Source organism: Didymella exigua, assembly GCF_010094145.1.
Source record: "Didymella exigua CBS 183.55 unplaced genomic scaffold M421scaffold_65, whole genome shotgun sequence".
NCBI lineage: Eukaryota > Fungi > Ascomycota > Dothideomycetes > Pleosporales > Didymellaceae > Didymella > Didymella exigua.
This window is the reverse complement of record NW_022984839.1, coordinates 2,626-29,045: the sequence shown is the minus strand read 5'-3', so window position 1 is coordinate 29,045 and position 26,420 is coordinate 2,626. Positions and strand designations below refer to the sequence as shown.

General features: G+C 54.1%; 8 protein-coding genes across 8 annotated transcripts in view; 4 read left to right on the top strand and 4 right to left on the bottom strand.

Annotated features, from left to right (window-relative positions):
- M421DRAFT_410108 (T-complex protein 1 subunit epsilon) overlaps positions 1-1,020 on the top strand; it is a 2,761-nt gene extending 1,741 nt beyond the window's left edge. The window contains exons 3-4 of the mRNA XM_033590378.1: positions 228-316; positions 766-1,020. Coding sequence (XP_033442848.1) covers positions 228-316; positions 766-807 — 131 coding nt within the window. The 3' untranslated portion in view covers positions 808-1,020. The remainder of the gene's footprint in view (positions 1-227; positions 317-765) is intronic.
- Positions 1,021-10,489: 9,469 nt separating this feature from the next.
- On the top strand, positions 10,490-10,940 carry M421DRAFT_352870 (uncharacterized protein). Its single transcript, XM_033589588.1, has one exon. The coding sequence runs from the start codon at positions 10,636-10,638 to the stop codon at positions 10,885-10,887; it is 252 nt and encodes an 83-aa protein (XP_033442847.1). The 5' UTR covers positions 10,490-10,635; the 3' UTR covers positions 10,888-10,940.
- A 718-nt stretch (positions 10,941-11,658) lies between these two features.
- Positions 11,659-13,367, bottom strand: M421DRAFT_77671 (DUF1752-domain-containing protein; the record flags this gene model as incomplete). Its single annotated transcript, XM_033597345.1, has 2 exons — positions 11,659-13,208; positions 13,268-13,367. The coding sequence occupies 2 exons, from the start codon at positions 13,365-13,367 to the stop codon at positions 11,659-11,661; spliced, it is 1,650 nt and encodes a 549-aa protein (XP_033442846.1).
- A 2,265-nt stretch (positions 13,368-15,632) lies between these two features.
- On the top strand, positions 15,633-16,593 carry M421DRAFT_352849 (uncharacterized protein). Its single transcript, XM_033589587.1, has 2 exons — positions 15,633-16,334; positions 16,386-16,593. The coding sequence occupies exons 1-2, from the start codon at positions 15,936-15,938 to the stop codon at positions 16,536-16,538; spliced, it is 552 nt and encodes a 183-aa protein (XP_033442845.1). The 5' UTR covers positions 15,633-15,935; the 3' UTR covers positions 16,539-16,593.
- Positions 16,594-20,002: 3,409 nt separating this feature from the next.
- On the bottom strand, positions 20,003-21,239 carry M421DRAFT_352798 (uncharacterized protein). Its single transcript, XM_033589586.1, has one exon. It carries the CDS (start codon positions 20,855-20,857, stop codon positions 20,039-20,041), a length of 819 nt encoding a protein of 272 aa, XP_033442844.1. The 5' UTR covers positions 20,858-21,239; the 3' UTR covers positions 20,003-20,038.
- M421DRAFT_352781 (uncharacterized protein) lies at positions 21,051-22,582 on the bottom strand. The gene is made up of 4 exons (XM_033589585.1): positions 22,461-22,582; positions 22,293-22,321; positions 21,281-22,242; positions 21,051-21,230 (listed from the first exon to the last, which is right to left on the bottom strand). The coding sequence occupies exons 1-3, from the start codon at positions 22,555-22,557 to the stop codon at positions 21,295-21,297; spliced, it is 1,074 nt and encodes a 357-aa protein (XP_033442843.1). The 5' UTR covers positions 22,558-22,582; the 3' UTR covers positions 21,051-21,230; positions 21,281-21,294.
- A 784-nt stretch (positions 22,583-23,366) lies between these two features.
- M421DRAFT_426719 (uncharacterized protein) lies at positions 23,367-23,922 on the bottom strand. The gene has a single exon (XM_033594484.1). The coding sequence runs from the start codon at positions 23,899-23,901 to the stop codon at positions 23,545-23,547; it is 357 nt and encodes a 118-aa protein (XP_033442842.1). The 5' UTR covers positions 23,902-23,922; the 3' UTR covers positions 23,367-23,544.
- A 171-nt stretch (positions 23,923-24,093) lies between these two features.
- M421DRAFT_10410 (uncharacterized protein) lies at positions 24,094-26,385 on the top strand (the record flags this gene model as incomplete). The annotated part of the gene is made up of 1 exon (XM_033586980.1): positions 24,094-26,385. A coding segment is annotated over one exon (2,292 nt), but the record flags the coding sequence as incomplete, so codon positions are not given.
- Positions 26,386-26,420: the final 35 nt, after the last annotated feature.

Here is a 26,420-nt window from a genome sequence, read left to right as displayed (position 1 = left end):
GCACTTTACATGGCCCTCTCCTACCACACCGAGACTTGCATACGCACTTTACATGGCCCTCTCCTGCCACACCGAGACTTGCATACGCACTTTACATGGCCCTCTCCTACCACACCGAGACTTGTATACGCACTTTACATGGCCCTCTCCTACCACACCGAGACTCGTACACGGGCCTGTTGCTCCCGCAATCGCTCTCGAGACCCTGCGCTGACGCGAAACCACAGACATGAAGGAGCACTTTGTCATCGACCCCCTGATCTCAAAGAGGCAACAGCTGCTGCTCGCCACCCAGCTGTGCAGAATGGTGCTCAAGGTATGCACATGCCCGTCCTGTTTCGTTGTGCTTTCATCCCCGTCCTGTTTCGTTGTGCTTTCATCCCCGTCCTGTTTCGTTGTACTTTCAATACCCTGTCACCTACCATCGCCCTTGTTCCACTCGACGCCTGCCCTTGCTTCACTCGACGTCTGCCCTTGCTTTATTCAACGCCTGCCCTTGCTTCACTCGACGTCTGCCCTTGCTTCATTCAACGCCTGCCCTTGCTTCGTCCCCTGCTCCTTCGAGCCTCGCTTTCGGGGAAGCGGGCCCTGCTCGACACATGTTACACGCGTCTGCGCGACCGCGACCAACGCGCTTTGCATGGCGACATGAGAGCCGCGCGAGCAGTCACACGCTCGACGTGTACCTTGCTTCCAGCGTTGCGTGCCTGTCAATCACCTTGTTCTTTTGCGCCCTTGTCCAGAGTCATGCTGACGATCCTCCAGATCAACAACGTCATCATCGCTGGCGGCGACGACGACTACTAGACTTGTTGATGTCGTGTGGATGCCACCGTCGACCAACGTCACATGCAAAAATACCGCCCCGCAACCGACTGCGACGTCACGGGGCCGAGGAGCTCGCGAGCTGAACAGAAGAGGCAAGGGTGTACAGAACAGAAGAGGCACGATGTGACGATCAAAAGCTAGCAAGCGATACCACATAGACCAAGGAATGAAACAAGTAAACAACACGGCCAACACCACTGCTATTTCCGTGACCAACACCACTGCTATACCACATAGACCAAGGAATGAAACAACTAAACAACACGACCAACACCACTGCTATTTCCATCTCGACCGAGGCGCCACACTCGTGGAAGTACGTCGCCGGCCTCGAAAGCGCTCGGCAGCCTACCTGTCGTGAATTTGCATGAATCTTGTCGTGAATTTGCATGAATACTGTCGTGAATTTGCATGAATCTCACACGTTGCTGGCTTCGAAAGCGCTCACGCAGTCGCGCTCGGCAGGCTGCTTGCCGTGCACCCGCATGCACCGCACGCGGAGCCGACCCTCTCGGTCTTCGAAGCAAGCAACCACCGTGTTCGATGCACGACTGCGAGCGCGTCTGCGGTGCCATGTGCCAGCGACTAGGCCCCGCCGTGTAGAAGCACCCGCTTCCTCATGTAATTGAGTGGGCACCCGCTTCCTCTTGCAATTGAGTGAGCACCCGCTTCCTCTTGCAATTGAGTGAGCACCCGCTTCCTCTTGCAATTGAGTGAGCACCCGCTTCCTCTTGCAATTGAGCGAGCACCCGCTTCCTCATGCAATTGAGTGAGCACGCGTCTGCCGTGCCTCCGCAAGAAGCAAATCTCTGGACACGTTCAAGATTCAAAGAGTCAGAACGCATCAACGCTCCCACGTGCCCATGTCCGCTCGTCTTCTTCCCGTGACGGGCGGTTGGCCTGCTGCGCCCGTCGACGGTGCAGAGTCTGTAGCAGTTCGCCTGCGATTGTCTCGCCGATGGAGACTGTGCTGGAAAGTTCCTGATACCAGTTTGTAAATGCGACATGTCACACCCCTTCTCGCTCTGTCTGCAACTGCGAAATGCCGTTCCAACACGGACCGTGGCTTCTGCCCTTTGGGCTCTGTGTATTTCAAGGCCCGGCGGTGGGGTCCAAAGCTATCATCATGGAGGCTGTGTGGCGAGAGGCAGAGCTGGGATATACACGACTAGCTTGTACATCTACTGCTTTCCTGAATTCTGCACCTTCGAAACCTCACCAATGTGGATGTTACCACTCCATCTCCCGTGTCCCTTGCTCTCGTCACTTAGGCGTGTGGAGACCAGACGGTGACTCGATTTCTGTCGTTCGGCCCCGTCCACCAAAATCAGGACTGTGACTCTTCATGTCTGGGTCTGGCTCTCGCTGTCCTTCTCTGGACGCGTGCTCGTGGAGCGACCGAAGAGGAAGAGTAGCGTGCCGTATTCCAAAGGCTGGGATGCTCAGCTCTGTGCGTCCAAATGAGGACATGGTTTACCTGATGTGTTCGGCCAGAAATCCTGCCTCGTGTTTTCTGCATATCGAAAAAACCATGGACCCCGTCTCATGGTTCGAGAATGTGCATGCTGCGATATTTCCGTCAAACCCCTTCCAACTCTTGATCATCTGTGCTCCATATTCGTCACGCTGCCCATTCATAATCGAAACAGTCTCGACACACCACACATGTCTGCCTTTCGACTCTTTTCTGCCACCCTCGAATCTCGCGCTCGGTGGCTTCTGTCTCTGCTAGTCTTCTGATTGCACCGGAACAGATCCAGAGATAGAACAATGTGCTTAGGTGTGTCGAGGACGAGGCGTTTCCCTCTACGATCTTCACTTGTCTGGAGAACGAGCGTGTGCTGTTTTGGCCGAAGCTGTGCTTACCTACTATTGACGTGGAGCCTCCTAACCCCGCTTGGTTCTTGCGTTCCTTTCAAATCCTTTTACCGCTATCTCGATAGTTCTGGAGACAGATTTGGACAAGTCATACATGCACATCCCGCGCCACACCTCGAAGACTCTCTACAGCCAAATAAGCTGGACCTACACGACAAATATTCTGCTCTTCGGACTCATGTCGAACAGGCAAATGAGCATGAGAAGATTCAGAATATGTATAGACCTCAGCATGTTAGGAACCGCAACCTCAGCATGTTAGGAACCGCAACCTCAGCTGAGGCAGGACTAACACACGCAACTTCCGTGGGAGGCAGCGGTATAGAGTCGAATGCCAAACTATTCCTCCCTTCACTGCTCTCGGCATAAACGCCACATGATTCGATCAGAAAGTAGATATGTCTAATGCATTTCTTTTTGCTCTGCTCTGCCTCCTTGGGAAGCGGCAATGCACACGGCATGTACCGAAACGGCTCTGGTCGTCACAGCGTGGCATGTGTCAGCTGCTTTTACTTCTCGTTCTGCAGATCAGAAAGTTCTCTGAACCTTGGATATAGTACACAATATCGTCTTGATATTCCCTGTTGCCGTACCTTGCACGCCTGGTAAATTCTAAACGCCGCACCTTCCTGGAGTCCAGTGTTTTCTCGTGCTCGTTGACTCCACCGACATTTCTATTCTTGTGTCCGGGATGAGGCCTTCCGCAGTCCGTCACGTGGCTATCGCTGCGTGCCCAGGTCTTGAACCGGTCCTGATCCGCTTATACTCTTCTTACAACAACCGCGACCGCCGTGCGTTTTCGAAAAGAAAAAAAATTGGTCTGCGGCATTCAATACCTACTCTGTCGTCTTCTTTGTAGCATGAAGACTGGTGTTCCTCCATCTTCCGTCACCTGGAAAACATCTCACGCTTATGTAGCCCTTCTCAGCAGGCGACCCCATGTGTCGTGTCCGGCTGTGCTTCTGCCTGAAGAGGACGCCTCTGCAGCTTGATGTGACGCGACCAATCCGGCACAGCAAGAAGAGGAACTCGGGTTACTTCTGTGTTCCAGAGACTTTGCCAGTGTACACGTCCAACCTGTTCAAAGCGCTGGTGTTCTCTCCAAAATTGTCCAGGGTCAGCATGATGCCTATCTTTGACTGCAATTCTTTCGCGCTCAGCATAGTCTGATACCTATCTCTATGACCGGGCTTGACTTAGCCGATCAATGGGCAACTTCTATACATAGACTCCGCCGCTGCATCTTCCCTCTTCGTTAATGTGCAGGCCTGAGCCTTCCATCAAGCCCCAAGGGATTCCCACTCTTTTAGTGCCTCTGTCTGCGGTTGTACTTCTTCAAGAAGAACCGGAGAAGATGGTCCACCATGCTCTGCGGAGTTAGGAAGGTTGGCTACATGAATACTCGATGGCAGCACTGCTGCATTCTTCCACGGTGTTCCCTTCACGATCTGGACCCAAATACTCACAACTCCCCATCGATGTCTGCACCTGCCACTCCTTCCTCTGGAAGGCGCCAAGTTTCTGCGTCCACCCAACGAGCAATATACAACATGATTGAAACCCTCGAAAAAACCACGGCCTTCGCCGATGTCGAGAGCCTAAGCTTACGCGAACCACCTGGACGTCTTCCACATGGCTCGTCTGTTCAGCGCGCCAAACACATCAAGGACATCATCAATGTCGGCCAGCCAGTCTGACCTGACCGCGACGTGAGCCGACGGAAGATTCCAAGTCGCAGCAATCATGACGAATGATCAGCTGTTTGAGCTCTGTTTTGAGATGACAAAACCTACGTCTTCCCACAGCTGGTTTCTCTCATGGTCCTCGAATGACTCGCAGAGGTGCCACGTGCGGCTCTCCTTGAGCAGAATACCTCTCACAATCTCGCAGATTCATGGCTTGTGTCTCAAGCTTGCTGTTGCTGCTGAGGGCGGTCTGGCGAAGGCGCTGAAGTTTGCTGCTGCACGTTCATGTGCTCGCAGAACAATCTCACCACCAGCTTATAATCTACGTCACTGATGTCCGAGTTCGCGCGAGCACAGGAAAGGGACATTGAGAGTGATTGCAGTGCGCCGCTCTGCTGGGTTGTCCGGTCGAGCAGCTACTGCTCGTGCACTGACCGACAGCTTTCGGGCGGCGACGAGACGGTTTGCTTTTCACCGAGCGGCGAATATCGTGACTCGCAGAAGGCCGAAATTTTGATGGTGAGGCAGAAACCAACGCTGAAGCTCCAGCTTCATCTCCGAGCTGCATCGCGAGGCCACCACCCTACAGCCCGCGCTCTCCAATCCCCGAACCACACATTCAGGCATCACCCTCAATCTCGGACCCGTTATTAGGCACCAACCGTCCGCTCGCTTGATAGCGGTGTTGCATCCGCCATGGTCACCGTGCCCTTCACAAACCCACTGGTAACAATACCTCGTAACAAAACCCCCCACTTTTCGCATGATACAAGGACGAGGTGTTCCATCTCTGCCATACGCTCAGGTATCCCAGCCCAACATCTGACCAGCAATGCGCTGCCCCACTACCCGCGAGCCAGCAGGCCCTAACCCGCACGTTCACCAGTGCTATTCAAATCAACAAACCGCATTTGCTAAGGACGGTCGGCGAACCTGTGCGAAAGCCCATAGAAGCCCACAGAACAGTGGCAAGGAAGACGCGTAGAAGGCTGAGTAGCTAGATGACTCGGATGTAGCTGCAGGCGGCGCCACGAATCGACCCTAACTCTGCTTGCTGTGAACATGGGCGTTGGCGCGCGTCGAGCACGCGCCGACTGCATTTGGAAATGCAAGCTATGGTACCTGTCCATCATTCGCTCGCTGCAGTGTCAGGATCGTGCAGTGCAGCAAGGCCTAGCAATAGCAACCGCGCCTAACAGTCGGCCAACTGCCAACATGCAGCAACGACGTCAGTTGCAGGACTCCGAGCCATTGTCACTCCTTCAACACACTCAAAGAGAGGATAGCATGACCGCAAGAGGAAAAGCACTAGCAAGCGCCGCAGATGAGGCTCTGCGGGAAGCCCAGACCCAAATGGGGCGCTTTTCAACTGCATCACAGACACAATGGCCGCCTCTGCGTGGCTCAGCGACACGCAGCAGCCCCAGATTTGCGGGTCCGGTGCTGAGGACGTCCTCGTACCTGGCGGTCTGAAGGGGGTCTGGAAGCGTGGCTGGGACGCGAGTGCCCTCGCTTTGCATCAATTTGCGCTGCACGGCCGGGTCATTTCGGAACTGCGCTTTGTCGTGCGCGGAGAGAGTCTGTGTCGCACGTGAAACTCGCCAGGAACGTGAAAATTGTGGGTTCTTTTGTGTTGAGGGTGGTCTTGACTCCACAGATGGGACGTTTGACATGGGCTTGACCTTTACCGAGTAGATACTACTCCGCAAGAGGAAAAGCAGATGGCACAATACGCAATGTCTCTACTCAGGGATTGCGGCGCGAAACGGTGAAAGGAAATTCTTGATAGTGCTGACGAGTGGGAAAACGATTGGGCAGGAAATCGCAGCGCAAGCAAAAGGGTACATCTTGTGGTCCGGCGAGAATCCGGCGACTGCAACGTTTGAGGCTCTGCGGTTGCCCGGTCGTCGCATGCTGCATCGAAGGTCTGCAGAGCATCAGCTTTTCCGCGCCTCAACAATTGTAGAGCGCTGTTGACAGGCGCTGTGGGTTGGGCAGCGTCGTTGTTATCTGACGACCGCGTGAGAAGATGTAATAGTCGCCTCTAGTTCCTCGGTGAGGGAAGCCGCGTCGTGACGTCTGTTGCGAGTGCAGAAACCTTGCAGCCAACTGCATGCCAGATGAACAGGATGCAATATTCCGCACACTGTCGAGCATCTGTCCTACATGAGCTGCAAAGTTTGGGGAACGCGAATTGCCTAAGAGGCGGTATCGATTGCTGTTTGTTGTAATGCATTCTGACCGGAAGGCCTTAAAGTCGCCACAAGCTAAGGCCAAACCACGCGCAGATGGTCGGTAGGCCGAGTATTCTCCCATTATCGCCTCTATGCACCAACGTGACGAGTGTCGATAGATGCGCACCGCTGGTGTAGTCATTATTCATTTAGATGCACTTGCTGTAGGTACCTTTTCGATCTGAGTCTAAGGGGTTGCTTGCATGCTGCACTAACGATGGCGTACACGCTGTTCCCCTTGGTCCGAAAAGGGATGACCATTTTTCGATGAATTTCTTCTTGAGGCCACACAATATGCACATCTCCATCACATCTGGAGCCGGCATGATCGACAGACGGCGCGTACCTGCGTGCTGGAAGCAAGCTACGTCATACCAGCCCTCGCGGCACAGCCCCCACGGGAAGCGGCACGGATGCGGAGCCCCAGTCTTCCAGAGACCCACGACACCATAACCGGCCCTTCTTGGCCTCAGAACAGCGTGAAACCCCAGCAACAGCGACACGAAGCGCGCACTAACATCGTACCCGATGCCCCATGAAACAAGCATAACCTGAATGTGGCGATTGACCTTGAATCAAACCTCGAATCGAGGTTTGGGTGCGCTTCAGACACGCTGTTTGCGGGGACGTGATCGTCGAAAAGCGGGAGCAAGTGATGCGGAAGAGAATCTCCTTTGGCCGCATGCGACACTTGCCGCGACGCTTAAGTCAAGAGGGAGTCTATCGTTCGGCTTGTCACTTGGTGCTTGACTGGTGTTTCGATATGTAACAGCTGTGCCTAGTCTGGGGTTGCCAGTCGAGTATAGCCTTAGTGTTACGCCAGGCTAACGGGGAAGCATGATAGCGTGCCGATCATTTGCTTTCATCGGTTGCGGTGCAGGTGCGGAAACAGTTCCTCCCGTGAGTGTGCGCGCCTTCAGTGTTTGAGCGCGCTGTTGGCGAGTCAATTGGCGGTCGTTCGTTGCTAAGATGAGCAGTGTCGACATGTGATCATGGAATTGGCGAAGATCATTGCGCTGACATGTGAGACAGTAACGAAAGGCTGTTGAAGCTGAGAAACGTGCAAGGCAAACGCTGTAAGATCCCATCGCCGTTGCTGACCGCGCATCTGAAGGGCTGAAGATGACCAGGATGTGTCGCGTGGAGCGCTGCCGAAAGCGGTAATCCAGTCCCAAGGCGCTCCGCTCATGCGGGGAAACCCTTGGGGACCTGATGTGCAAATTCAAACAGTGCAGCTGACCTTTGAATAACCGTTTTTCCACTTCAGCGACAGTGCCGTCCCAGTACCAGGGTTTGCCTGCGCGCGCAGGTCGGATCAAGGGCCTGTATCAAAACATGAAAAGAAACACACCGGATGTGTTCCACGTAACTCGCCTTCCTGGGTAGCGGTGCCCGCTTCCTTACGACGTCAGTCGCGGAAGCTACGGGTAGTGTACTTCTTAGTCCGTCGCAACTTTTTGCACATGAACACTTTGTATCATGCCTTCGGTCTTATTAAGAGCACTAGGACACGCTGTTCGTTTGCATGTCACGTGCAGATCTCACTTGAACCTGGTCGGGATGCCTGAGAATGTTGGCTGCGAGTATCGACGTCTCATGACCGCGGTGAAATCTTCAACGGGCATGTCGGACCGTGAACTGATCAAACTTGTATCCAAAGCTATACCATAGTAAACATTGCAATGACGTTCGCACGCCGGGACGTGCGAACGGTCCTGTAATGTGACACAGCCGCTGTGATGGTCGAGGCTGCCTGGAACAATCGCTCGTGCTCTGTACAAAGATCTAACCACGGTCTTGGTGAAGTTGCCGGAAATCTCTCCGGTCTTCGGAGCGCTGGCCTCAAACCAAGGTTTCTGAACTCATGGCGGTTTGCGCTAATCAAAACGTGGGCAGCGACCATATGCCTCGGCAGCTGAAGTCGGCTGCGTTCGCCATTTGGGAGTTGTGCTCTCGCGATGCGCCAGACATCCGCTCAGCCTGTGGAGTTGTGAAAGCGCATGGATTGCACGCGGGATTTGTCCGAGGTTGCGCTATCTTCGCATGGCTGAGAGCATGATCAGATGCGGAGTGTAGGGCTGCATGATGTCCAAGCGTCAGCGGAGACATTTCCCCAGATCGAGACGCATTGAAGTCAGTGTATTGCTGTTCTCAATGCTTGTCGAGCTTTGACATGGACAGTATGGCAAACGCGATGAGTGCCTTCATCATGATTCACGAGCATGGGACCTCAAGGCGATGAGGCAATCGTGGTATCTCAAGCAATCGAAGAAAGCTAGAAGTAGATAATCTTACTCTCAGAGCCCGTGGGAGACTGAGACATGCCAGCGAAGTCTGGGGTGACAACGCACGTTCACTCAGCCTAGCCTTGTGAATGGGATGGTGTGCGGCTTGTTCAGCACCTCCTTACCTCCGACAAACCCACCGTTGTTCGCTATCGTGATCAATGTTAAGCCTTCGAAGGTCAAGCGATTGATAGTCGCCGTAACAGCCAGATACCATCTGTATGGCTTCATATCAGCGCTTGTTAGCCATGTCTCGGTTGTTGTAGTCTGTCGCTGAAATGCACGCTTTATGTCGACTGCTGCTATTCAGAGCTCAATCTTATAGATCGTTTTGTCTCGATCTTGAGATACTAGCTCGTGTCAGTATTGGTTGGCTACCAAACTGTGTTAAGTCATGGAACTCCGGGATGCGGGGCCTTGGGTAACTGTAAACTTCGCCTTTATGTTCACATTGGACGGCGACGTACTTCTTACCGTTCGAACGCCAGATAGAGACTGTACGTATGGCGGGTGCGCTGGACCTTGGACGGGTGACTACTCTGTGAGATGCCTGGACAGGAAGGACGAAGCTGATGTTGACGCGCGTCGAGACGATACGAAAGCCGTGGTGTTGATACGCCGAATGTGGCTGAGGGACGTTCGCAGGTGGACACAGGGAAATACCTGTTGACGATATGCTGGCGTCTGATAACGCAGCGAGGCACCAAATGCCATCTCACGGGTATCCACACTTCGAGGACCGGTATGCTCGATATGTAGGATCTACGAGATCACATAGCTGCGAGGCGTTGCAATTGCCTGCTTTGTTGCATCTGGCCGGTCATATTGGTTGTAAATTGTAGGCACACTGGACGCCAGATCTGCATACAGCAGTATTGGCGAGAAGGAGCATGTCACGACTGTGCAGCTTGTAATCTGTGAGGTGTGACGATGTCAGAACATGTGACAAGCCCCCCACGAGTGCAGCGAATGGAAGCACCGGAACCGCGAGGTGAGGTGACGGAAAGTCCACCACAGTCACAGGATGAGGGCTGAGCGCGCATTACCAAGGAGTTGGTAAGAGTGCTATCAAAGCCTCCCATGGTGGCGGAGCTTCCTTGTAGATGAGGCTGAAGGGGCGACAAGTCAGAGGGTGAGCATGTCTCCAGAAGTTCAGATGACCTGTCTGCAGGCGCTAAGCTGCCAGCGCATCAACACCCTGACGGACTGTGTCGCGGGGTAGTGCAGTGGGTGCCTATTAAGGCAGTGCCGCTCATCTTGTTTCCCATAATGACTGTTGTTTTTAGGTGCCGGCTGATCGATGGAATCGCAAATAGCAGAGGGGGGAGCCTGTCGACCGTGGGGTGGCTGCGGATCATGAGCACGCGATTAGGTCCGCTCTTGAAACGCAGCATGTTAGCCAGTAGTGAGAAGTCAAGTAAAAAGTTTTCCATCCCGCATGCGAAGGCTGATTAGCTGGTAAGGCTTGCATAGCCGTATGCGGTGTTAATGTAATTATTGCATACCTAATGAAGAGTATGGTGTTGTGCTGTCAACAGCAGGAAGATGACGTGTAAAACCTCCGATTGCCTCCACTCTGTAACAGTCAGGTGGCAACGAAGAGATAGAGGGCTGACGCAGTTCAGGTGAGGGGAGCGCTGAAATCGATACCTGATTCATAAGGCTGAGGCATGGTGAGATTGCCGTCGAGACTCGGCTGCTGCGGGCGCACGACTCACACGCCAAATGCACCTCTTTTGGAACGCTGTTGCGCAAGGTGCGTCTCACGAGGCATTACCCTCGCGTAATGCATGTAGCGGCCTCTGCAGTTCTCCCTGTGATGTAGTCGTTGTGTTATCGTTGGCCGTGCTCGTCAGGTGTCAGGCACGCATCACAGGCAGTCACGGTGGACAGGAAAGCGGTCCGAGGAAACGCGGTGAATCAATAGCACTCGTCACAAGGGAAAGATCTGCATTTCTCAGATATTGTTGTCAATGAAAACAGATCATAGTTACATGCAGCGTGCCTTTCGAGCGGTCGCGGCATCTGCAACGAGAACCATGGTGCTGTGGTCGGGAGGAGCAAGCGAGTTCCGCCATTGGGTGGCATTTGTTGCTGCATAGTAAAGTGTGCATAAGCGCTTGCTGGGCGCACAACCTACAAGATGATTCAGAAGAGCGGTAAAGAATCTACCAAACAGATCAAACCCTCGTATCAGACTTGCATTTCGTTGAGTTCAGACGACCGTGAGAGCTGCGAAAACGGCATCAGTTGATCAAATTCGATAGTCACAGTGGTTCATTCGTGGAAGGTAACATGTTTTGGTCTTCTGAACAATCGCTTTTTTCCGATTAAGTACCTAACTGATTACCTGCTATCTCGTGAGGTAATGCTGTCGCATAGCGACTTCGCAAAGTCTTCCTGTACTGGGGTATAACGGCTGTGTTGAGCCCAAATAGAAGTACAGTGCAGGTAATAGTACAGACCAATGGACGAATTGTCGCCATGTGAAAGCCAACTCAACTAGGCGCGAGCCTTGACCCTTCTTTAGAAGCCAGTTGAACCGCCGTAGTCCGTTGAAGGAGAATCGTAGCCGCGTAGGGCATACATGATGATGCCTTCGAAGCATCGAAGATTTTGGGAGGTCATTACCCATCATCGCCGCTCAAATGCTGAACGGGTACAAAAAGACAAAACGCCGTGAGCCCAATGCTCGCTTGTTGATGCCGCTAGAATTGCAAATGTAAAGTCACTGAAGATGGAGATGATCTACCACCCTTTAGTGTGGTAGCTACCAAGACCTTGGTCGAAATAGCTGTTGGGATTCTTCGCACTGGTGTGCATTGGCTGAGCTTGAGCCATGGTACTCATGCCCTGAAGGTCGGTGGTGGTGGCAGCTCGTCGCATGGCTGCGTTGGTCGTCGCATTCTTCTGCTGGCGTTCCCATAGCAGGTTTTGACGAAGAGAGCCGCTCAGCTCATTCTGCAGCATGAGTCGGCGAGTGGTCCGCGGAGACAAGGCGGGGGGGTGCACGTTCGACGTCGTCATGATAATAGGCTTGGCTCTTGATGCCTGTTGACGCATCATCAGACCGCTGTCTTCCTGGGGCGAGTTGCCTATGGAAGGACCATTCGGTGTTGTTGTGCGAGATCGACGAATCGCTGGTGGCTGCTGGCGCTGAGCTGCGTTTTGCATTGCTTGCGCGCGGTCGCCTTCGTGCATCATTGTTGTGAGGAGGGAGCGGTGAGAGGTGAGGTTCGGCTTGGAGTCGACACGAGGGAACATGCTGGAAGTTTGCATGCTCGACTGGTGGCTCTCATCGGCCTCCTCATCGTCGTCCTCCCAGTCGTCACCGGAGTCCTCCTCTTCAATGGCACTCTCGTCAGGCTCATCGCTGTCGCTCTCAATAGCACCTTCACTCTCAGAGATGGCCTCCTGGTACTGGCGCAGGCTGATCTGGTTGGCGAAAGAAGTCGTCTTCTTGATTGAGCCGGCTTTGCGGAGGTTTCCAGACAGGGAGCTGCGCTGAGCCAGAGAGTATGCCTCGAGTGAGCTGCTGGCGTCCTCGTCCGACGAGCCACCGAGAGTGAACATTGGCTGCTTCTTCTTCATTGGCTCTGCCCTCGAATGCGGGGGCTTGACTATGAAGCTGGAAGTCTTCTTCAGGATCGACGGTGTAGGTGCGAGGTTAGTGCTTGAACGCATGGAGGTGGAGATGTGGCCGGGCTCGAAGCCACGGACAACGCTGTGCTGGCTCATGTCGGTCGAGGTGCTCGCTTCTGAGCCAGTGGCGCTCATGTCGTCGCTGCCGCGAGCAGTGGCGAAGGTCGATGTCGAGAGTTCTGGTGCGCAGCGGCGCGCGGTCAACGGTGGCGATGCGGAGCGTGGGGCTAATGTCTCCTCTGGTCGCCGTTCTGCCGTCGTCTGTGGGGCGAGTTGCGGGGGAAGAGGTGACAAGGGTTCAATGATCTTCTTTTCTTGTATCGAGTTGACGACCTTCTCAAGATCAATTGGAGTCATGTGCTTGCCACGGGGGTTGCTGGTGGCCGAGTCGTGGCGGCGCACGTCTGGCCGGGAAGCAGATGAGTCTGAGCGGTGCTGGCTCGTGGTGAGAGGGTCGAGCGAGTCATCTGACGCAACACTGGTGGATAACTCTGGAACGTCTGCAGTGGCGCCGGCGGCGATTGCCTGGCCAAACGACCACTGTGGCGTCACAACGTGATCGGGCTGGCAGCAGAACGTCTCGCGCGCCCACAGCCGCCAAGCCATGTTCTCGTAGCGCTTTCCATCCTCCATGGCAGGCGAACATTTGGAAAAAACTGCGGGGTTTTCCGTTAGTGGGCGCTCAGGGCGTCCTGCGATAGTCGATGTCACTCACCACTCCATAGCCCAAAGAGATTCTCGGGGTTGCGGGTCTCAATCGTGTGCATCGAGCCGTGCTCGACGCGCACAATGGGCAATTCGGCTCTCAGCGGCATCGTGAATGTACAGGCACTGGATGCCGGAGGCGTTGCTGATATAGGTGTGGGAAATGAGGCCAGGCGTCGTCCGCTTGCGTCGGTGACGGTCAGGATGCGCTTGTGTCAATCAGGTGGGCAGGTACCGAACAGGTGGAATGCCGACGGCGTTACTGTCGTCGCGGATACATGTGCATAGGTGTGCAGGCAATGTGTATGTAGGGATGTATGTGTGTATGTATGGTGTTGTGCGGGCGTCGACGGCGGGCGTGTTTGTGTATGTGAGGGAACCACTGGTGCGCCGAGGTGGGAGTGGATCTCTATGTATAAAGGCCAGGCCAGTGCAAAGCTGCGCGGACAGGGATAGGCAGGAGCGACCGCCGACACGGAAGGAGCGAGCTGGACGCCCACACCTGGCCAAACACCCCTGCACTTCATCCTCGCCCTAAACAGGCCCTCACAGGCCCTTCCGGAGACTCCCCGGCATTGCACGCCTGCCCGCTGCCCATGACGCCCTACCGCTCTTTCACGAGCGCCTACCGCTATTGACCGTGAAAGCTACCGGCTGGCGTGCCTGCACGACACCATGTGAAGCCTGCCATCACGCTCATGAAGCCCGCCAGCGCATCTCATTCTTCGTGAGACCCCATGAGCCCCCAAGCCGCCTCCAGCGCTCGCTGTGCCACAGCGGCCGATACGCTCTGGCCGAAAGCATCGGTGCCCACGCGTGGCCGCTGGGCTTGCTCCCCCACGATGGCGCTGTGCAGGGGCGCATGGCACATGATTGCTACCCTGGACCGTGCCCGCAAGGTTCTTCTTCCAGAATCCCCGGCGAAAGTCGCTGACTCGCTGCTCCGGCGAGGCGCTGCGGTCCACGAGTTGCCAGAGACTCTCCATTCCCCCCAAGGCGACCCTTTGCAACAGCTCGACTCGTCGAGCCCCTTCACCATACATGAGGGTTGCCGCTGTCTTCACTAGACGCTGGCTTGACTCACAGCATCTGAGTTGGCGAACGCAACCCGCCCCGTAGGCTAGTAACAGCACCATAAGTCACCTGAGCCTTGACCCACGCTCAATCTTACAGTACACACGACTCAGCCGTATTGAATTTCCATTTCATCTCGTCTGATCGTCATCCCTGCCTGCATCTAGCCCCATTGCCCAAGGGCAAAGCTCGTGTCCCGGCAACCATCAAGCACTGCCGACGATGCGGTTGAAGTCCTGAAAGTACCTGTACATTGCCCAGACGACATTCTCATTTATCGCCGTGCTGAAGTTGCCGTTCTCAGGACACGGAGCACACTCGAAACGGATCAGGCAGCCTTCCAGCTCCACTCGTCTCTCCGCACTGGGGCAGCACATCACGAGGCATCTGACTTTTTCCGCTGTCGGTCAAGATCCTCTCGAGATGCCGTTCTGGGAGGACTCTCTCCGCCACTATTCTTTGAGTGGAGATTCTCCGCTTAACGTGAACAACTTGCCACTCACTCAGTTTCCGCACGAAATGATGACAGGATGCATGTAGCTTTGCAAGCCATTGTTCGTTGAGTTCGCTGCGTGCAGGTCAATCCTTGGGGTTATCGGCACGAGAGCCCAGTCTGGAGCGCACAACGGCTGGATTTCAGGCCTCTGTGACTCTTGCAACACGGAATCCCCAGCAATTCAGGCGCTGCGAGCTGGGGAAGCAAGATGTACCCCGCCTAAAAGCGCGCGGAGTGCCCCCAGCGCGGAGTGCCCCCAGCGCGGCCTCGAGTAACTGCGAGAGTGGCAAAGATGCGACGTCAACCGACTACGAGGCAATTTCTCCTGGTCATCTGAAATACCTCGTCGAATCACATGGCTGCACAAATCATCATGTGCAACGCTTCTGCTCCGCTCCATGCAGCGTGATTCTGGTTTCATGAGTTGTACAGCAACACGATTCATCTGGGCGTTTGCGCGGCACCTACAACGGAAGAACAACACTCCAAGTACGGCCTCTGTTATGTCGTTACCGCAGCTGAGGTCCGTTCCTGAATATCACGCCCTTCGGCACGCCCATCAGCCGTCGTGGGTACGTCACGAGTACACATTCGACAGCCTTGCAGCATCACACGTGAACTCGTTGACCTTAGCAACAGATCCTGTCTGTAGTTGAGCACCTCGCAAGCCTTCACAGTCTTTCACGCCGACAATCCGTCAGCAAGATTGTACGTTGGGACCTCCTCGCGACTTCGACATGAAGCAGCTACAGCGAACTCAATGATAGTCTGACAGTCTGGTTCACGTGGTCTTGTGGAGTCAAACACAAGGCCTATCGCGGCTGCTCACAGCACGCAAACGACATCCATCTGCTGTACGACCGCCCTTAATAGAATCCTGTCAAACACAACAGCGACTACGATGACACCGCACAAAACGGGTGCCATCCCAGCTTCCCCGAAGTACAACATGACGCGCGCTTGTGTTTAACCTAGGACCAATCACCGTTGACTATCACGGCCCCTTGCTTTTGTCTCACCTTAGATACCAAGGTATTGCAAACCAGGTCGCCAAAATGGATACCACTCCCAATTCTCGCGACCTGGTCTAAGTGGTCTTGGCCAACAGATGTTGCACAAAGGTACGATCGGAATGCCATACGACATCCTGCGGCACGCATTTAGCCATGACTTGACGTGTTATTTGTGTAAGGGCATCTGCGCCCTATCAGGCCTCCATGAACCATATTCACTCCTGTGCCTTGCACCTGCAACATTACCCTTGCACTTGCAACAAGTCACATACAAAGGTCGATCACTGACAACAACGCTGACACTTACACCTCCACAGATCACTGGCCATAGCATGCGAACTCATCAAGCCATAGCATCATTACTTCGTTCCGAGTCTGTGCAAGTAATATATTGCTGTATACGAACACCCCGCAAGCCGGGCGACACAAGCATGGTACACGATTACACCCACGATGCTGGCAGGACAGTGCCACATTCCCGGACACTTGGCTGGGTATGAAAGGCCCGACAGCCTGGTTCAAGCGGCTACCTAATCCTTATCTAGACCGGGCCTTGCACAATTCGCGTGGCTGACGTCCACCAATCCTGCAACGACAAAGCCGGTGGCTGCTGTTGCGGGTGTGCGCAGCGGGCTTGTTCAGCTACGATACGTTTCAAGATACCTTTCCATGTCACTACGCGAGGCGAAAAGGCCTGAGTCTTTTCTGTCTTTATTGTATCGCAAGTCAGCTTGCATAACGTAACGCAGGGGCGCAAATGTAGCGTGCTACCCATGTTTCTCCGGACCAATCGTAGCTTACAACGTGCTCACATCTTAAAGAAAGACGATCTCTTCGCGAACTGAGGTAAGTCGATCAGCGTTTCGCGTCACTTTAGACCGAGGTCTCGGTCACCGTTACGCTCCCCCCGTAATCTCCTGATTCCCAATCAAGTTGTCCACGATCCCCACATTCCTAGCGCACGGGGGGAAGTCATTGTTAGCCTCCGCTCTGCGACTCAATTTGCGCGAATTACATTTGCTACTGTCGTATCAGGTCGGCGGGTGCTTCGACAACGTAGAAGTTAGCGGCACGCGGAGCGATGCCGCCAAAGCAACTAGACACCAGCGAGTTGGGACGAATTGGGTTGCACGTTGCCTTTGACATTATGTGTTGGATCCTTCGAAAGGCTGCTCCTAGGCTATGAAAACCGACAAGAACCAAACGGACCATTAATTCCGTACGATGACTCGAGGCAGCGACACACGCACACCATCGAATTGGGCAGCAACTCGCACTTCCGTCTCCCAAAACAAAAGCTGAACAGGTCACAAGCAGGCCTTAAAAATCTTGAAAAGGCCAAAAGCCACGCTCCAAACTCGCAAACTGAAACCCACCAACTGAATCTTCCTAGTGACCCTCACCCTAGCAACTCTGAAGTTCACATGGACACCCCCGGGCTTGGCAAGTAGTGGTTGCATGCTTTCCCCACGTGCTTATTGAGTGCCCGTGGGTGGCTAGCCGCGCTGCATCCGGACCTGCATCACGGGTGTAGCTGCAACAGCATTCGATATCGTCTACCTACTGTGATGCAAGTCTTCACATACCTTTACCCACGGGTACCCCGCCGGAGGTGCCTTTTTTCAGCTGACAGCAGAGGCGGCATTTCGCCCGTTGCGCACTGTGGGCCCGCGCAGTTCTTCCGCCAACGATGAAGCTTTTCTCCCTTCCTGCCCAGAGACCCATGAGAATCCTCACAAGACACCCTTGCCGTTTGGGAGCGGTTCTAGAATCGCGGTGATGGGCGGGTGGTTTCCCTTTTTGGCTTTCCGTCCCTGTGGAGTTGACCCAAACGGTGTGACGGATGAGGCTGTCTTTCACTGATCGTCATGTATGGACGAAGGAGAAGACTGCCGTGCTGAATGTGCCTGGAGATTTCCGGACATCCCAGCATGTGCTGTAAAGCTGCGCTGCTATTTTGGGTAGTGTTCCGGTGTGGTTACACTGCGTGCTTGACCTATTCATCAGCTGTTGATTGAATGTCTATTTCAGCGTGGAGAACATGCTACCAGCAAGCTCATGTCAGCTTCGGTGATTTGCAACTCCTACTAGGATTGGCGTCCTCAGAACGCATCGTCTCCCAAGTGACACGAGCACCTTCTCGATCATCAACCCGTGGAAAACAATTGCACGAGCATCAAATACGCATCAAGATTCAATATGCATCATCCCAATCCAACACGAAGCCTCAGACCAGTTTGCAGTCTCACCGCTACATGCCTTCGTTTCCGAAGCAACGCAACTACACGCAACCCAAGTAAATTCAGGGCCATCAAGTGTTCATCTACATTGAAACCTTCAACGACTCGTGCCTCCCTCTTACCTCACCGCAAGCCGAATGACCACCACCTCGGACCGTGACTCTCCCAAATTAACATTTACCGGCCCGAGTGTAATCGTAGGATTTGGTGCTATCTCTAATCAGAATGAATCGCAACCCGCGTGCGCCACGTTCTACGCACCTTCCTTCGGCGCGCCCACACCCACACCCACGCGGCGGGTAATTACCGACCAACGGTCCACATGCAGGCGTTCGAACCCGAGACGCGCAAGCACGAGTGTGATCAATCGAACACGGCTCGGAAAGTACGAGCTGGTGTGAGAGCAATAACCGTCCACACCGCTTGTATCACCTGGTGAACGCCTTGGTGCAACGACTCGGTCTCCGGGCAGATTCTCGATGAAGCTACTAAAACGGCACGACTGTGTCGAGCCGAGGGGGGCCACGTCGGATGTCTCGTTCAGGCGCCGAGGCGCAACGGTTGACTGGATGCGATGTACCCCGAACTTTCACGTGCGTGCGTGCGCAAGATCGTACCTCGCCTATAGTAAGACTTGAAGGTAGGTTCGACAGGTAAGCGGAGCAGATTGGACGTTACAGGCTGATGTCAGCGCTGTGAACGATGAGGCTCGGAGCGAAGCGCAAGGCGCATGTCAGAGTCAAGGTGCGATCTCGGAGTCGTGGTGCTCGTGATCAAGCTGTGCGATAAGCATGTATCAGCGTCGTTTTCGTGTCACTGTGGCGAGGGTTGGGGTCTCGGGAAGTAAGTCTCGATCGTGGGTTTTGTTCTTGACTATCGTCATCAGTACCATCCTGCAATTATAACAGTCGTTCGTGGCGAAAGCATTTGAGCGGTGTTATACATGAGCCAAAAGCTCCCCGCGGTGGTGTCCAGGTTCCCGAAGCGGAAGTGGTCAATCATGATGTCGACACTTCTTGAAATCCTATAGGGCTTGAAATCCTATAGGGCCTGCTAGATGCATTTTAGTGGCAGTCGTGATGCTACCGACCTGTGGTAACCTGTTCGTGGTTGAGACGCGAGTAATGTTAAGCAAGGCACCACTTCAGTATGACCCAAGCTTCAGACTTGCACTATAACTGAGTACAAAGGTACGCACACTTCCAGATCGATTCTGATCGCTGCCTTGTGCAGATTTCGATGTGAGGATGCAACATCGGCTGTCTATCTGGCTGGAGTGAAGCTTGATCTTGTCCAGAACCGGTGCAGTGCCGCAGTGCCCGGGTCGTGATCAGAACGCCGAAGTAAATTCCGGTGTCAATCCATGTATGATCAAATTTCCATACTATGAGAGTGATCCCCGAGATTCTCATGGCAAATCGAGTTGTTGTGGAGGGGTTGTGATTATTTTGGAGTTTTGGTGTGCCATTGTAAAAGTATGAAAAAGCCCGCCATGCTTAAGACACGAACAACAAGGGCCAATACCCAGCAGTCAGTAAGGGGTGACACTACTTCGCGCTTGTAATACGGCCTCCACTACACGTGAGGCTTCGTACAGAGCGAAAGATATCACCTACGTAAGTAAGTCCCTGCTCTAAATCATCCCTCCTTTCACGTTGCACATGGATAGACAGTCACGAACGGAAGCCAGTGTACGCAATGTTCAAATCAGGAAGCCTCGAAACAGGAGCCTGTCATCGGACAGACGGTATTTCGTACTGTGGGCAGGCCTAATGCGGTGTAACGAGCAAAACGAAGAATACTGGACTCGACTTCCACTGGGGGTTCAATTTGGTAGAGATTTAACGCCCGCGATTACAGTGCTATGCAAGTGGGTATCTATGTAAGACGAGCACACCGAATAGTGTAAGAAACATGAATAACAATGCCCGACTTCTGCGCTCTCAACATCAAAGAGATTATACCCAAAGCACACTGCTTCTTGCGCCGCCAGGCTCGAGATCCGTATTCCAGTCGGATAAACCACAATCAGTCTCAAGGTAGCTGCCATTGGTAGCCCACATCCCCTTCCTAATTGTGAGATAACAAATGTTAGGAATTTGCTCTTTATATGGAAGAAATTCCGCGGCGTTCGGAGGGATGACATCATTGGTGATAGTCCAGTCTGCTCTGGATTCAAACGAGGAGGATTCCTCAGACCATCTCGTAAGTGCGCCCCGTATGACTGGAAAAATCCGATCAAAATCGCGAAGCACTCGCTGTGCTAAGGTCACACCTTGCGCCAGAGCAAGGAGAAGGTCGACCGCAGCATCGAACTCTGCTTTGCACAGCGACATCGAGATGGAGGAAACAACAGCCACAGGCTGTTGATTGCCCACAAGCGCACTACACAGCAAGTGAAGACTAGCGGCCAGCGTAGTGACCATCCGATGTCGGAGTAGGTAAGCATCGTTCGTGTCCCACCCCTGACATCGTGCATGTGCGATTGATGTGACTGCAACCTGGAGCTGAGCACTAATACGCCCTTCAAGCTGCAGCGAAGAGCCGGTCGCACGCCGAGCCATCAGTCTGAGGTTATTGAAGCACATTCGCACGTACTGAGAGCGTCGACAAGGGTATGCAGACCAATGCTCGCCAATGCCAATAAACGTGTTGGTAACAAACTCGTCGATAGCGGCTTCGAAAGAGAGCACCTTGTCAGGAATGTTATCTAAATGGACGTGAGCTGCGAGGACGTTATCCCACAGAGATCCAGCGAAATGCGACCAATGAACCATGGAGTCCAAGTACTCGTCAAGTTCGTCAGCATCTCGAGAGTCTGAAGCCTGTATGAGCGGAGCAATGTCCTACCCGACGTCTTAGATGAGTAATTGAAGAGGGAAGCAACCTTACACTGCGATACAAGTGACTGGGCCGCGCCACACTGATATCAAGATCTCGTAATATATAGGGGCGATTGCACGATAGGGATATGCGGCGATCGACGATAAGGATATTCCAGAACACCCGTATGCGCTCAAACGAGTCCCATACGTTTAATCCTGCACATGAGGCTTCGAGGTTCAGACCGTGCTGGAGTGTGTAGCGGCTAGCCAGGCCTATTGTATTATAAGCGAGACTAGGCTGATCAACTAGCGTGCAGTATATGGCCTGATCACATCAGCTGTCGCTCGTAATGTGAGATGCGAAGTGGCACGAACAGGCAGACCTCTCCCTACGGGAAGCATCCAGATGTGCTCGTCAGAGATCTTGCAGACTGAAGGAGCCTGTGGAGAATACAATGCGCCCAATAGCGCAGCTGTATGTTCTGCCACAAGAGAGGTGAAGCGATAGATGTACGCACCTTGAACAGCAAGAACTGGGCCAGATGAATATCACCGCGCCCAACAAGCTGTCGCTTGCCGACGACCTCATCGGCAATTTGAAGCCAGTGCCACCCTGGGGGTTTGCTTTCGTAGCCAGGTGCTGTGGTCTCGTTCGAGACGGCGTGAAATGCGAATGTGATGTAGTTTAGCGCCAGGAAGCACACATCGTCTGGATGCACCTCGGGTACTGCTAACATGTTTTGACTGCGGCTTCGGAAATTCTGCTCATCGACGCATGGGTAATAGCAATGGATGTCGTGAAAGAAGGTATCAGTGTAAATCTGATAGATGGCTGGATCCGGAAACACGAGGTTGCGATTGCCCACCCGCACATTGGCTGTATCCGTATCTAGCAAAGGGTCTATGGGATCTTGAGATCGAATTGCCTGCGAGGGCTGGCTCAAGAACGCCTGGCCTGGGCTAACTGAGTCAGCAATTGATGTGGACAGGGCGATATCAATGCCGTTCTCGCGGAGGAGCCCTGCACTAGGTGTCGTATGCATGGTACGCTCTTGAAGTAGTGCCTCCATCATAGACTCGATGCGACACATCCTCGCTTCCATGGACAGCCCAAGAGCAGTGGCATCACTGGCTCTCCGTTCGTTGTTCTGGTGTCTTGGTATGATCGTGCGTCGCGCGAGGCCGATACCACTGCTGATCGGTGTTGACGTTGAAGTCCGCTGTGGTATTGAAGGGCGACTGAGGTTTTGCAAGGCCTCAGCTGCCGTCTGGTCTTCTGAGAAGAAGCAGCGCTTGCCGTTGTCCCGGCATCGCTGGCAAGGGTTGTCGCCAGAGCACTGTGTTGTGTCAGCACAGAAATGCGCAACGAGTACTCATCAAGCCACACCTTCAGCTTTGACCTCCTGCACGATACACCTGCATACATTGTTAGCTACAGTGGAGGCTCATTTATACGTTGCAGTGCTACATCACTCAAGAGCGACCGTCGCGGAATGATCGGAATGGCCTCAGGAGCAAACATGAGCGGCATAGGGGAGTCTTGGACGTGACGTACATGCTTTCGGTGCATACTTTTGCCTTGCCTTCTTCCTTTTGGGAGAGTTTGATCTGTAACCGTCATTTCGGTCCAAAGGCGGTGGCTGGTCGTTCATAACGCAACGATATAGATGATGACTGGGGTGGCGACGTGATGAGAGCTCGGAACGGACGCGCCGAGCTGGCCCAAGCGCCGCCAAGCGAACTTGGGAACGCGTCTGGATTCCTTCCAGCCTTTACGACAACACTGCATGTACTTTTCGAATCGTCAAAGGACGATGGATCCTAAAGCCTCGGTCTGATGTTGACAACATGTGGTAACGCTATCTTAGCTGCGTTTATTCGAGCAGCTGCCTCCATTGTCTGGGCTCTGAACCTCGAACCACGACCAAGTGCACTATCGCTCCGCGTGGTCGCCTGCAACGCACCTGAGATGACGCTCGACGACTTCCTCTCAGAACTCGGCACGGCCGGGAGTGCTGGCAACAACTGCGCAATTGTTGCGTTGCCTTGCTGATATCTTATAGATACGCCTCTCGCTTCTCAGGAATTCAATGCCACTTAGTTGACCCAGGCACCCACACAATGAGCTTTTTCTGGTAAAGGTAGGGCCTCCATCGAGTTGAGCTGTAAGAAGGGTGGCCAATTGACTCGCAGTCTCCCTCTGTAGCGGTCTCTACCTTATTGCATTCCTCCTTCTCTGTACGACCATCCATGCATACGCGGACGAGGGAGATAGGCATTGGGCGAATCGAGAGCATCTTGGCAACTGCCAATACCTACGCGCCGTATGCTTAGTAGGAGAGACGGCATCCACGGCAAGGGCTCGAGCTGTCGGTCTCTGCTTTGCCACCCCGGCACCTTGCTGACTACATGGCTCCCGAGTAAGCTCACTAGAGACCGTAGCCAACATCTCCAACGAAAACGGTTCTCAGCATGCCCAGCCTGCTAGAAGCGACGTCTAATTGTCTACAAGCGTCTAGAGGCTTGAATATCACCAGAGCATGGATGCTGCATCACGCATGATCATACTGGCTATCCTGCATTCTTTCCATATCGATGCCACTCGAACTTCCACTGCACCTTGAGCGGAATGGACCAATTCAACGACTCCTCGCCCACAGAAGCACGACTTTGGCTACCTCTTCCAGGGTGAGAATCACCTTGGCACTTCGCTGTACGCTCTTGGCATACCCCCTTCTGTGCGAAAGATTGGTCTCGGGATTGCGTAAATCACCGACAAGCCGCCGTCGCCGCATGCCTTTGCGCGAAGGGCATTGATGCTGGCCATATCGACTTGCCCTCCGTTGACTTTGCTCCACTTGCGAGAAGAATGAGTGGGACCGGACGCGACGTGAGTTGCAGCCTGCCAGCCAGATGATCGGCACGAACGTTCTTGAGGTCCTGTAAACAGCTCTGTTGGCTGAACGAGAGGTATATTGGCTTGGAAGCACCCGCATCCTAACGAGCTCTTTGCCGATGCAGCCACGTCCTTCTCTACACTTATTGTCATTCGTTTGACCACAATCACTGCAGTCTGCAAAGACAACGGCCCAGCGAGACAAAGTCTCTGTCCACATCTTGAACAAGGTACAACTTCCATACTGCTTACTACTTACTGGTCACAGATCTTAATTGTACGTTCCCTCGATATGGGACGTGCCTACCGACATGCGCTCTCTACGAGCTTAGTCCTCTCTGTTGTGGGTGCGCTGCCCGCTCCAGCTCCTCAACTGGGCGGAAGCGGTGGCATTCTTGGTGCGGGTACTTCGAACGGCCTGCTCGGTACTGGCCTTGTCGCAGCCGCCCCAGCCCCAGTGGTTAAGCCTGCAGTTGCGCCCGTGGTTCAGCCTGTAGTTGCTCCCGTTGCTCCGTCTACGAACACAGGTACAGGTCTGCTCTCTGGAGCTGGAGCTGGACTTGGTAGCCTCCTTGGCGGTTTACCCAATGTCCCGATTGCGCCTCCTGCTGTCCAAGTACCGTCTACTCCGGCTGCTGAAGTCCCCTCCGCAAACACAGCAAATATACCCATAGTCCCTACCGTTCAACAGCCGTCAGTCCCGAGCGCTAACACTGGACTGCTCGGAGACATCCTTCCAAATCTGATCCCAACAGCGGGCACGCCCTCGGTCGGACAGCCCATACCGAACGGGCCGAACTCCGGACTTGTAGACAGCCTCCTCCCTATCACTGCACCGCTGGGAGGTACGTTGACAGGCCTCGGCAACGTTGTCGACGGCGCGACTTCTGGTTTGGGTGCCACGGTCGGAGGAATCACATCTGGACTCGGACAGACCGTAGGTAGCACAGCTGATGCTCTCGGCAGCACCATTGGTGATGCTGGATCAGGTCTCGGTGGAGCTCTTGGCGGAGCCGTTGGAGGTGTAGGTGACGCTGTAGGCGGTGCTCTCGACACCCTCGGACAAACTGAGGGCGTTCTTGGATCTGGTGTCGGTGGTGTAAGTGGCGGTATCCTGGGAGCAGTCGATAACATCGCATTCGGTCCTGACGGCGTCCCTTCCGTGCCCGGCAGTCTTCCGTCTACACCTTCCGTCGGACTCCCAAATCTTGGACTGCCAGACGCAGGCGGAATCGGAGGGGCCTTGCCCAGCCTCAATCTCCCTGATCTAGCGGGCGCCGTGCCCAACATTGGAGGCGTTTTGCCTGATCTCACGGGAGCTCTACCAAACTTGATTGGACCTGGTACTGGCGATCTTGCAGGTGCTTTACCAAGCCTTGACGGAGTCCTGCCGAACCTCAACTTGCCTGATGCAGGTGGCCTCGTCGGTGCTCTGCCTGATCTCACAGGAGGGTTGCCCAACCTCGACCTTCCTCTGCCTGGCCTTGGTAGTGGCAACCCTCTCCCTTCTCTACCTGGAGCAGATGGGCTCAGCAACATCCTGCCAACACTCCCTCTTCCTGGCCTCGATAATCTTGGAAACGTATTGCCTTCCTTACCGCTGCCCGGTGTTGATGGAGTCCCTAGTGGTCTTGATGGGCTCGGCAATGTGATCCCTGGTATCTTGGACAACCTCCCAACAGGAGACATCCTGCCAACACTCCCTCTCCCTGGTCTCGACAATCTCGGAAATGCATTGCCTTCGCTACCGCTACCAGGTGCTGATGGAGTCACTGGTGTTCTTAATGGGCTAGGCAACGTGATCCCTAACATCTTGGACAACCTCCCAAATGGAGATCTCGCAAACGGTGGATTAACTGCTGTAGGTGGTCTGCCAAATGTAGGTGGGGTTGTTCCTGGACTAGGCGACGATACTGGCAACTTCGGCAATCTCATTCCCGATGTAATCAACGGCAACATTGGAGACATCATACCCGATGTTGTTGGTAGTCTTCCTACCGCACCTGGAGGCTTGCCAAATCTTGGTGGTGTCGTTCCCAACCTTTCGGATGTCGGCGACCTAGGTAATATCATCCCTAATGCCCCTTCAATCGTGGACCCTCTCACCGACCTCGCAAACGGCGTCGGGGACATTCTCGACAACGCTGGCAACACAGTCGGCGGAGTGATCAACGATGTCCTTCCTGGAGCTGTTCCCGGTGCTGGGACGAGCAACCCCATTACAGATATCACTCAAGGCTTGGGTAATACTGTGGGTGATGTTGGCAACACCGCAGGACAGGTGATCAGTGAGCTCCTTCCAGGTGTACCAAATGCTCAGCAACCAGACACCCCTCAGCTGCCTGGTGATACGCCGAATACACCTTCGACGGACCTCCCATCGACTCCAGATGTTGGCACCATATCCCCGCCTATTGATACCCCGCCAATTGGCGTTCCTGATCTCGGTATTTCGAACGCACCCGGCGCTGGAGTGCCTCCTGTTCAGCTACCGGACTTACCGCAAGTACCTGACCTTGGAGTACCTCCTGTTCAGCTACCAGACCTACCGCAAGCACCTGACCTTGGAGTGCCTCCTGTGGAGGTGCCCGACCTATCGCAAACACCTGACCTTGGAGT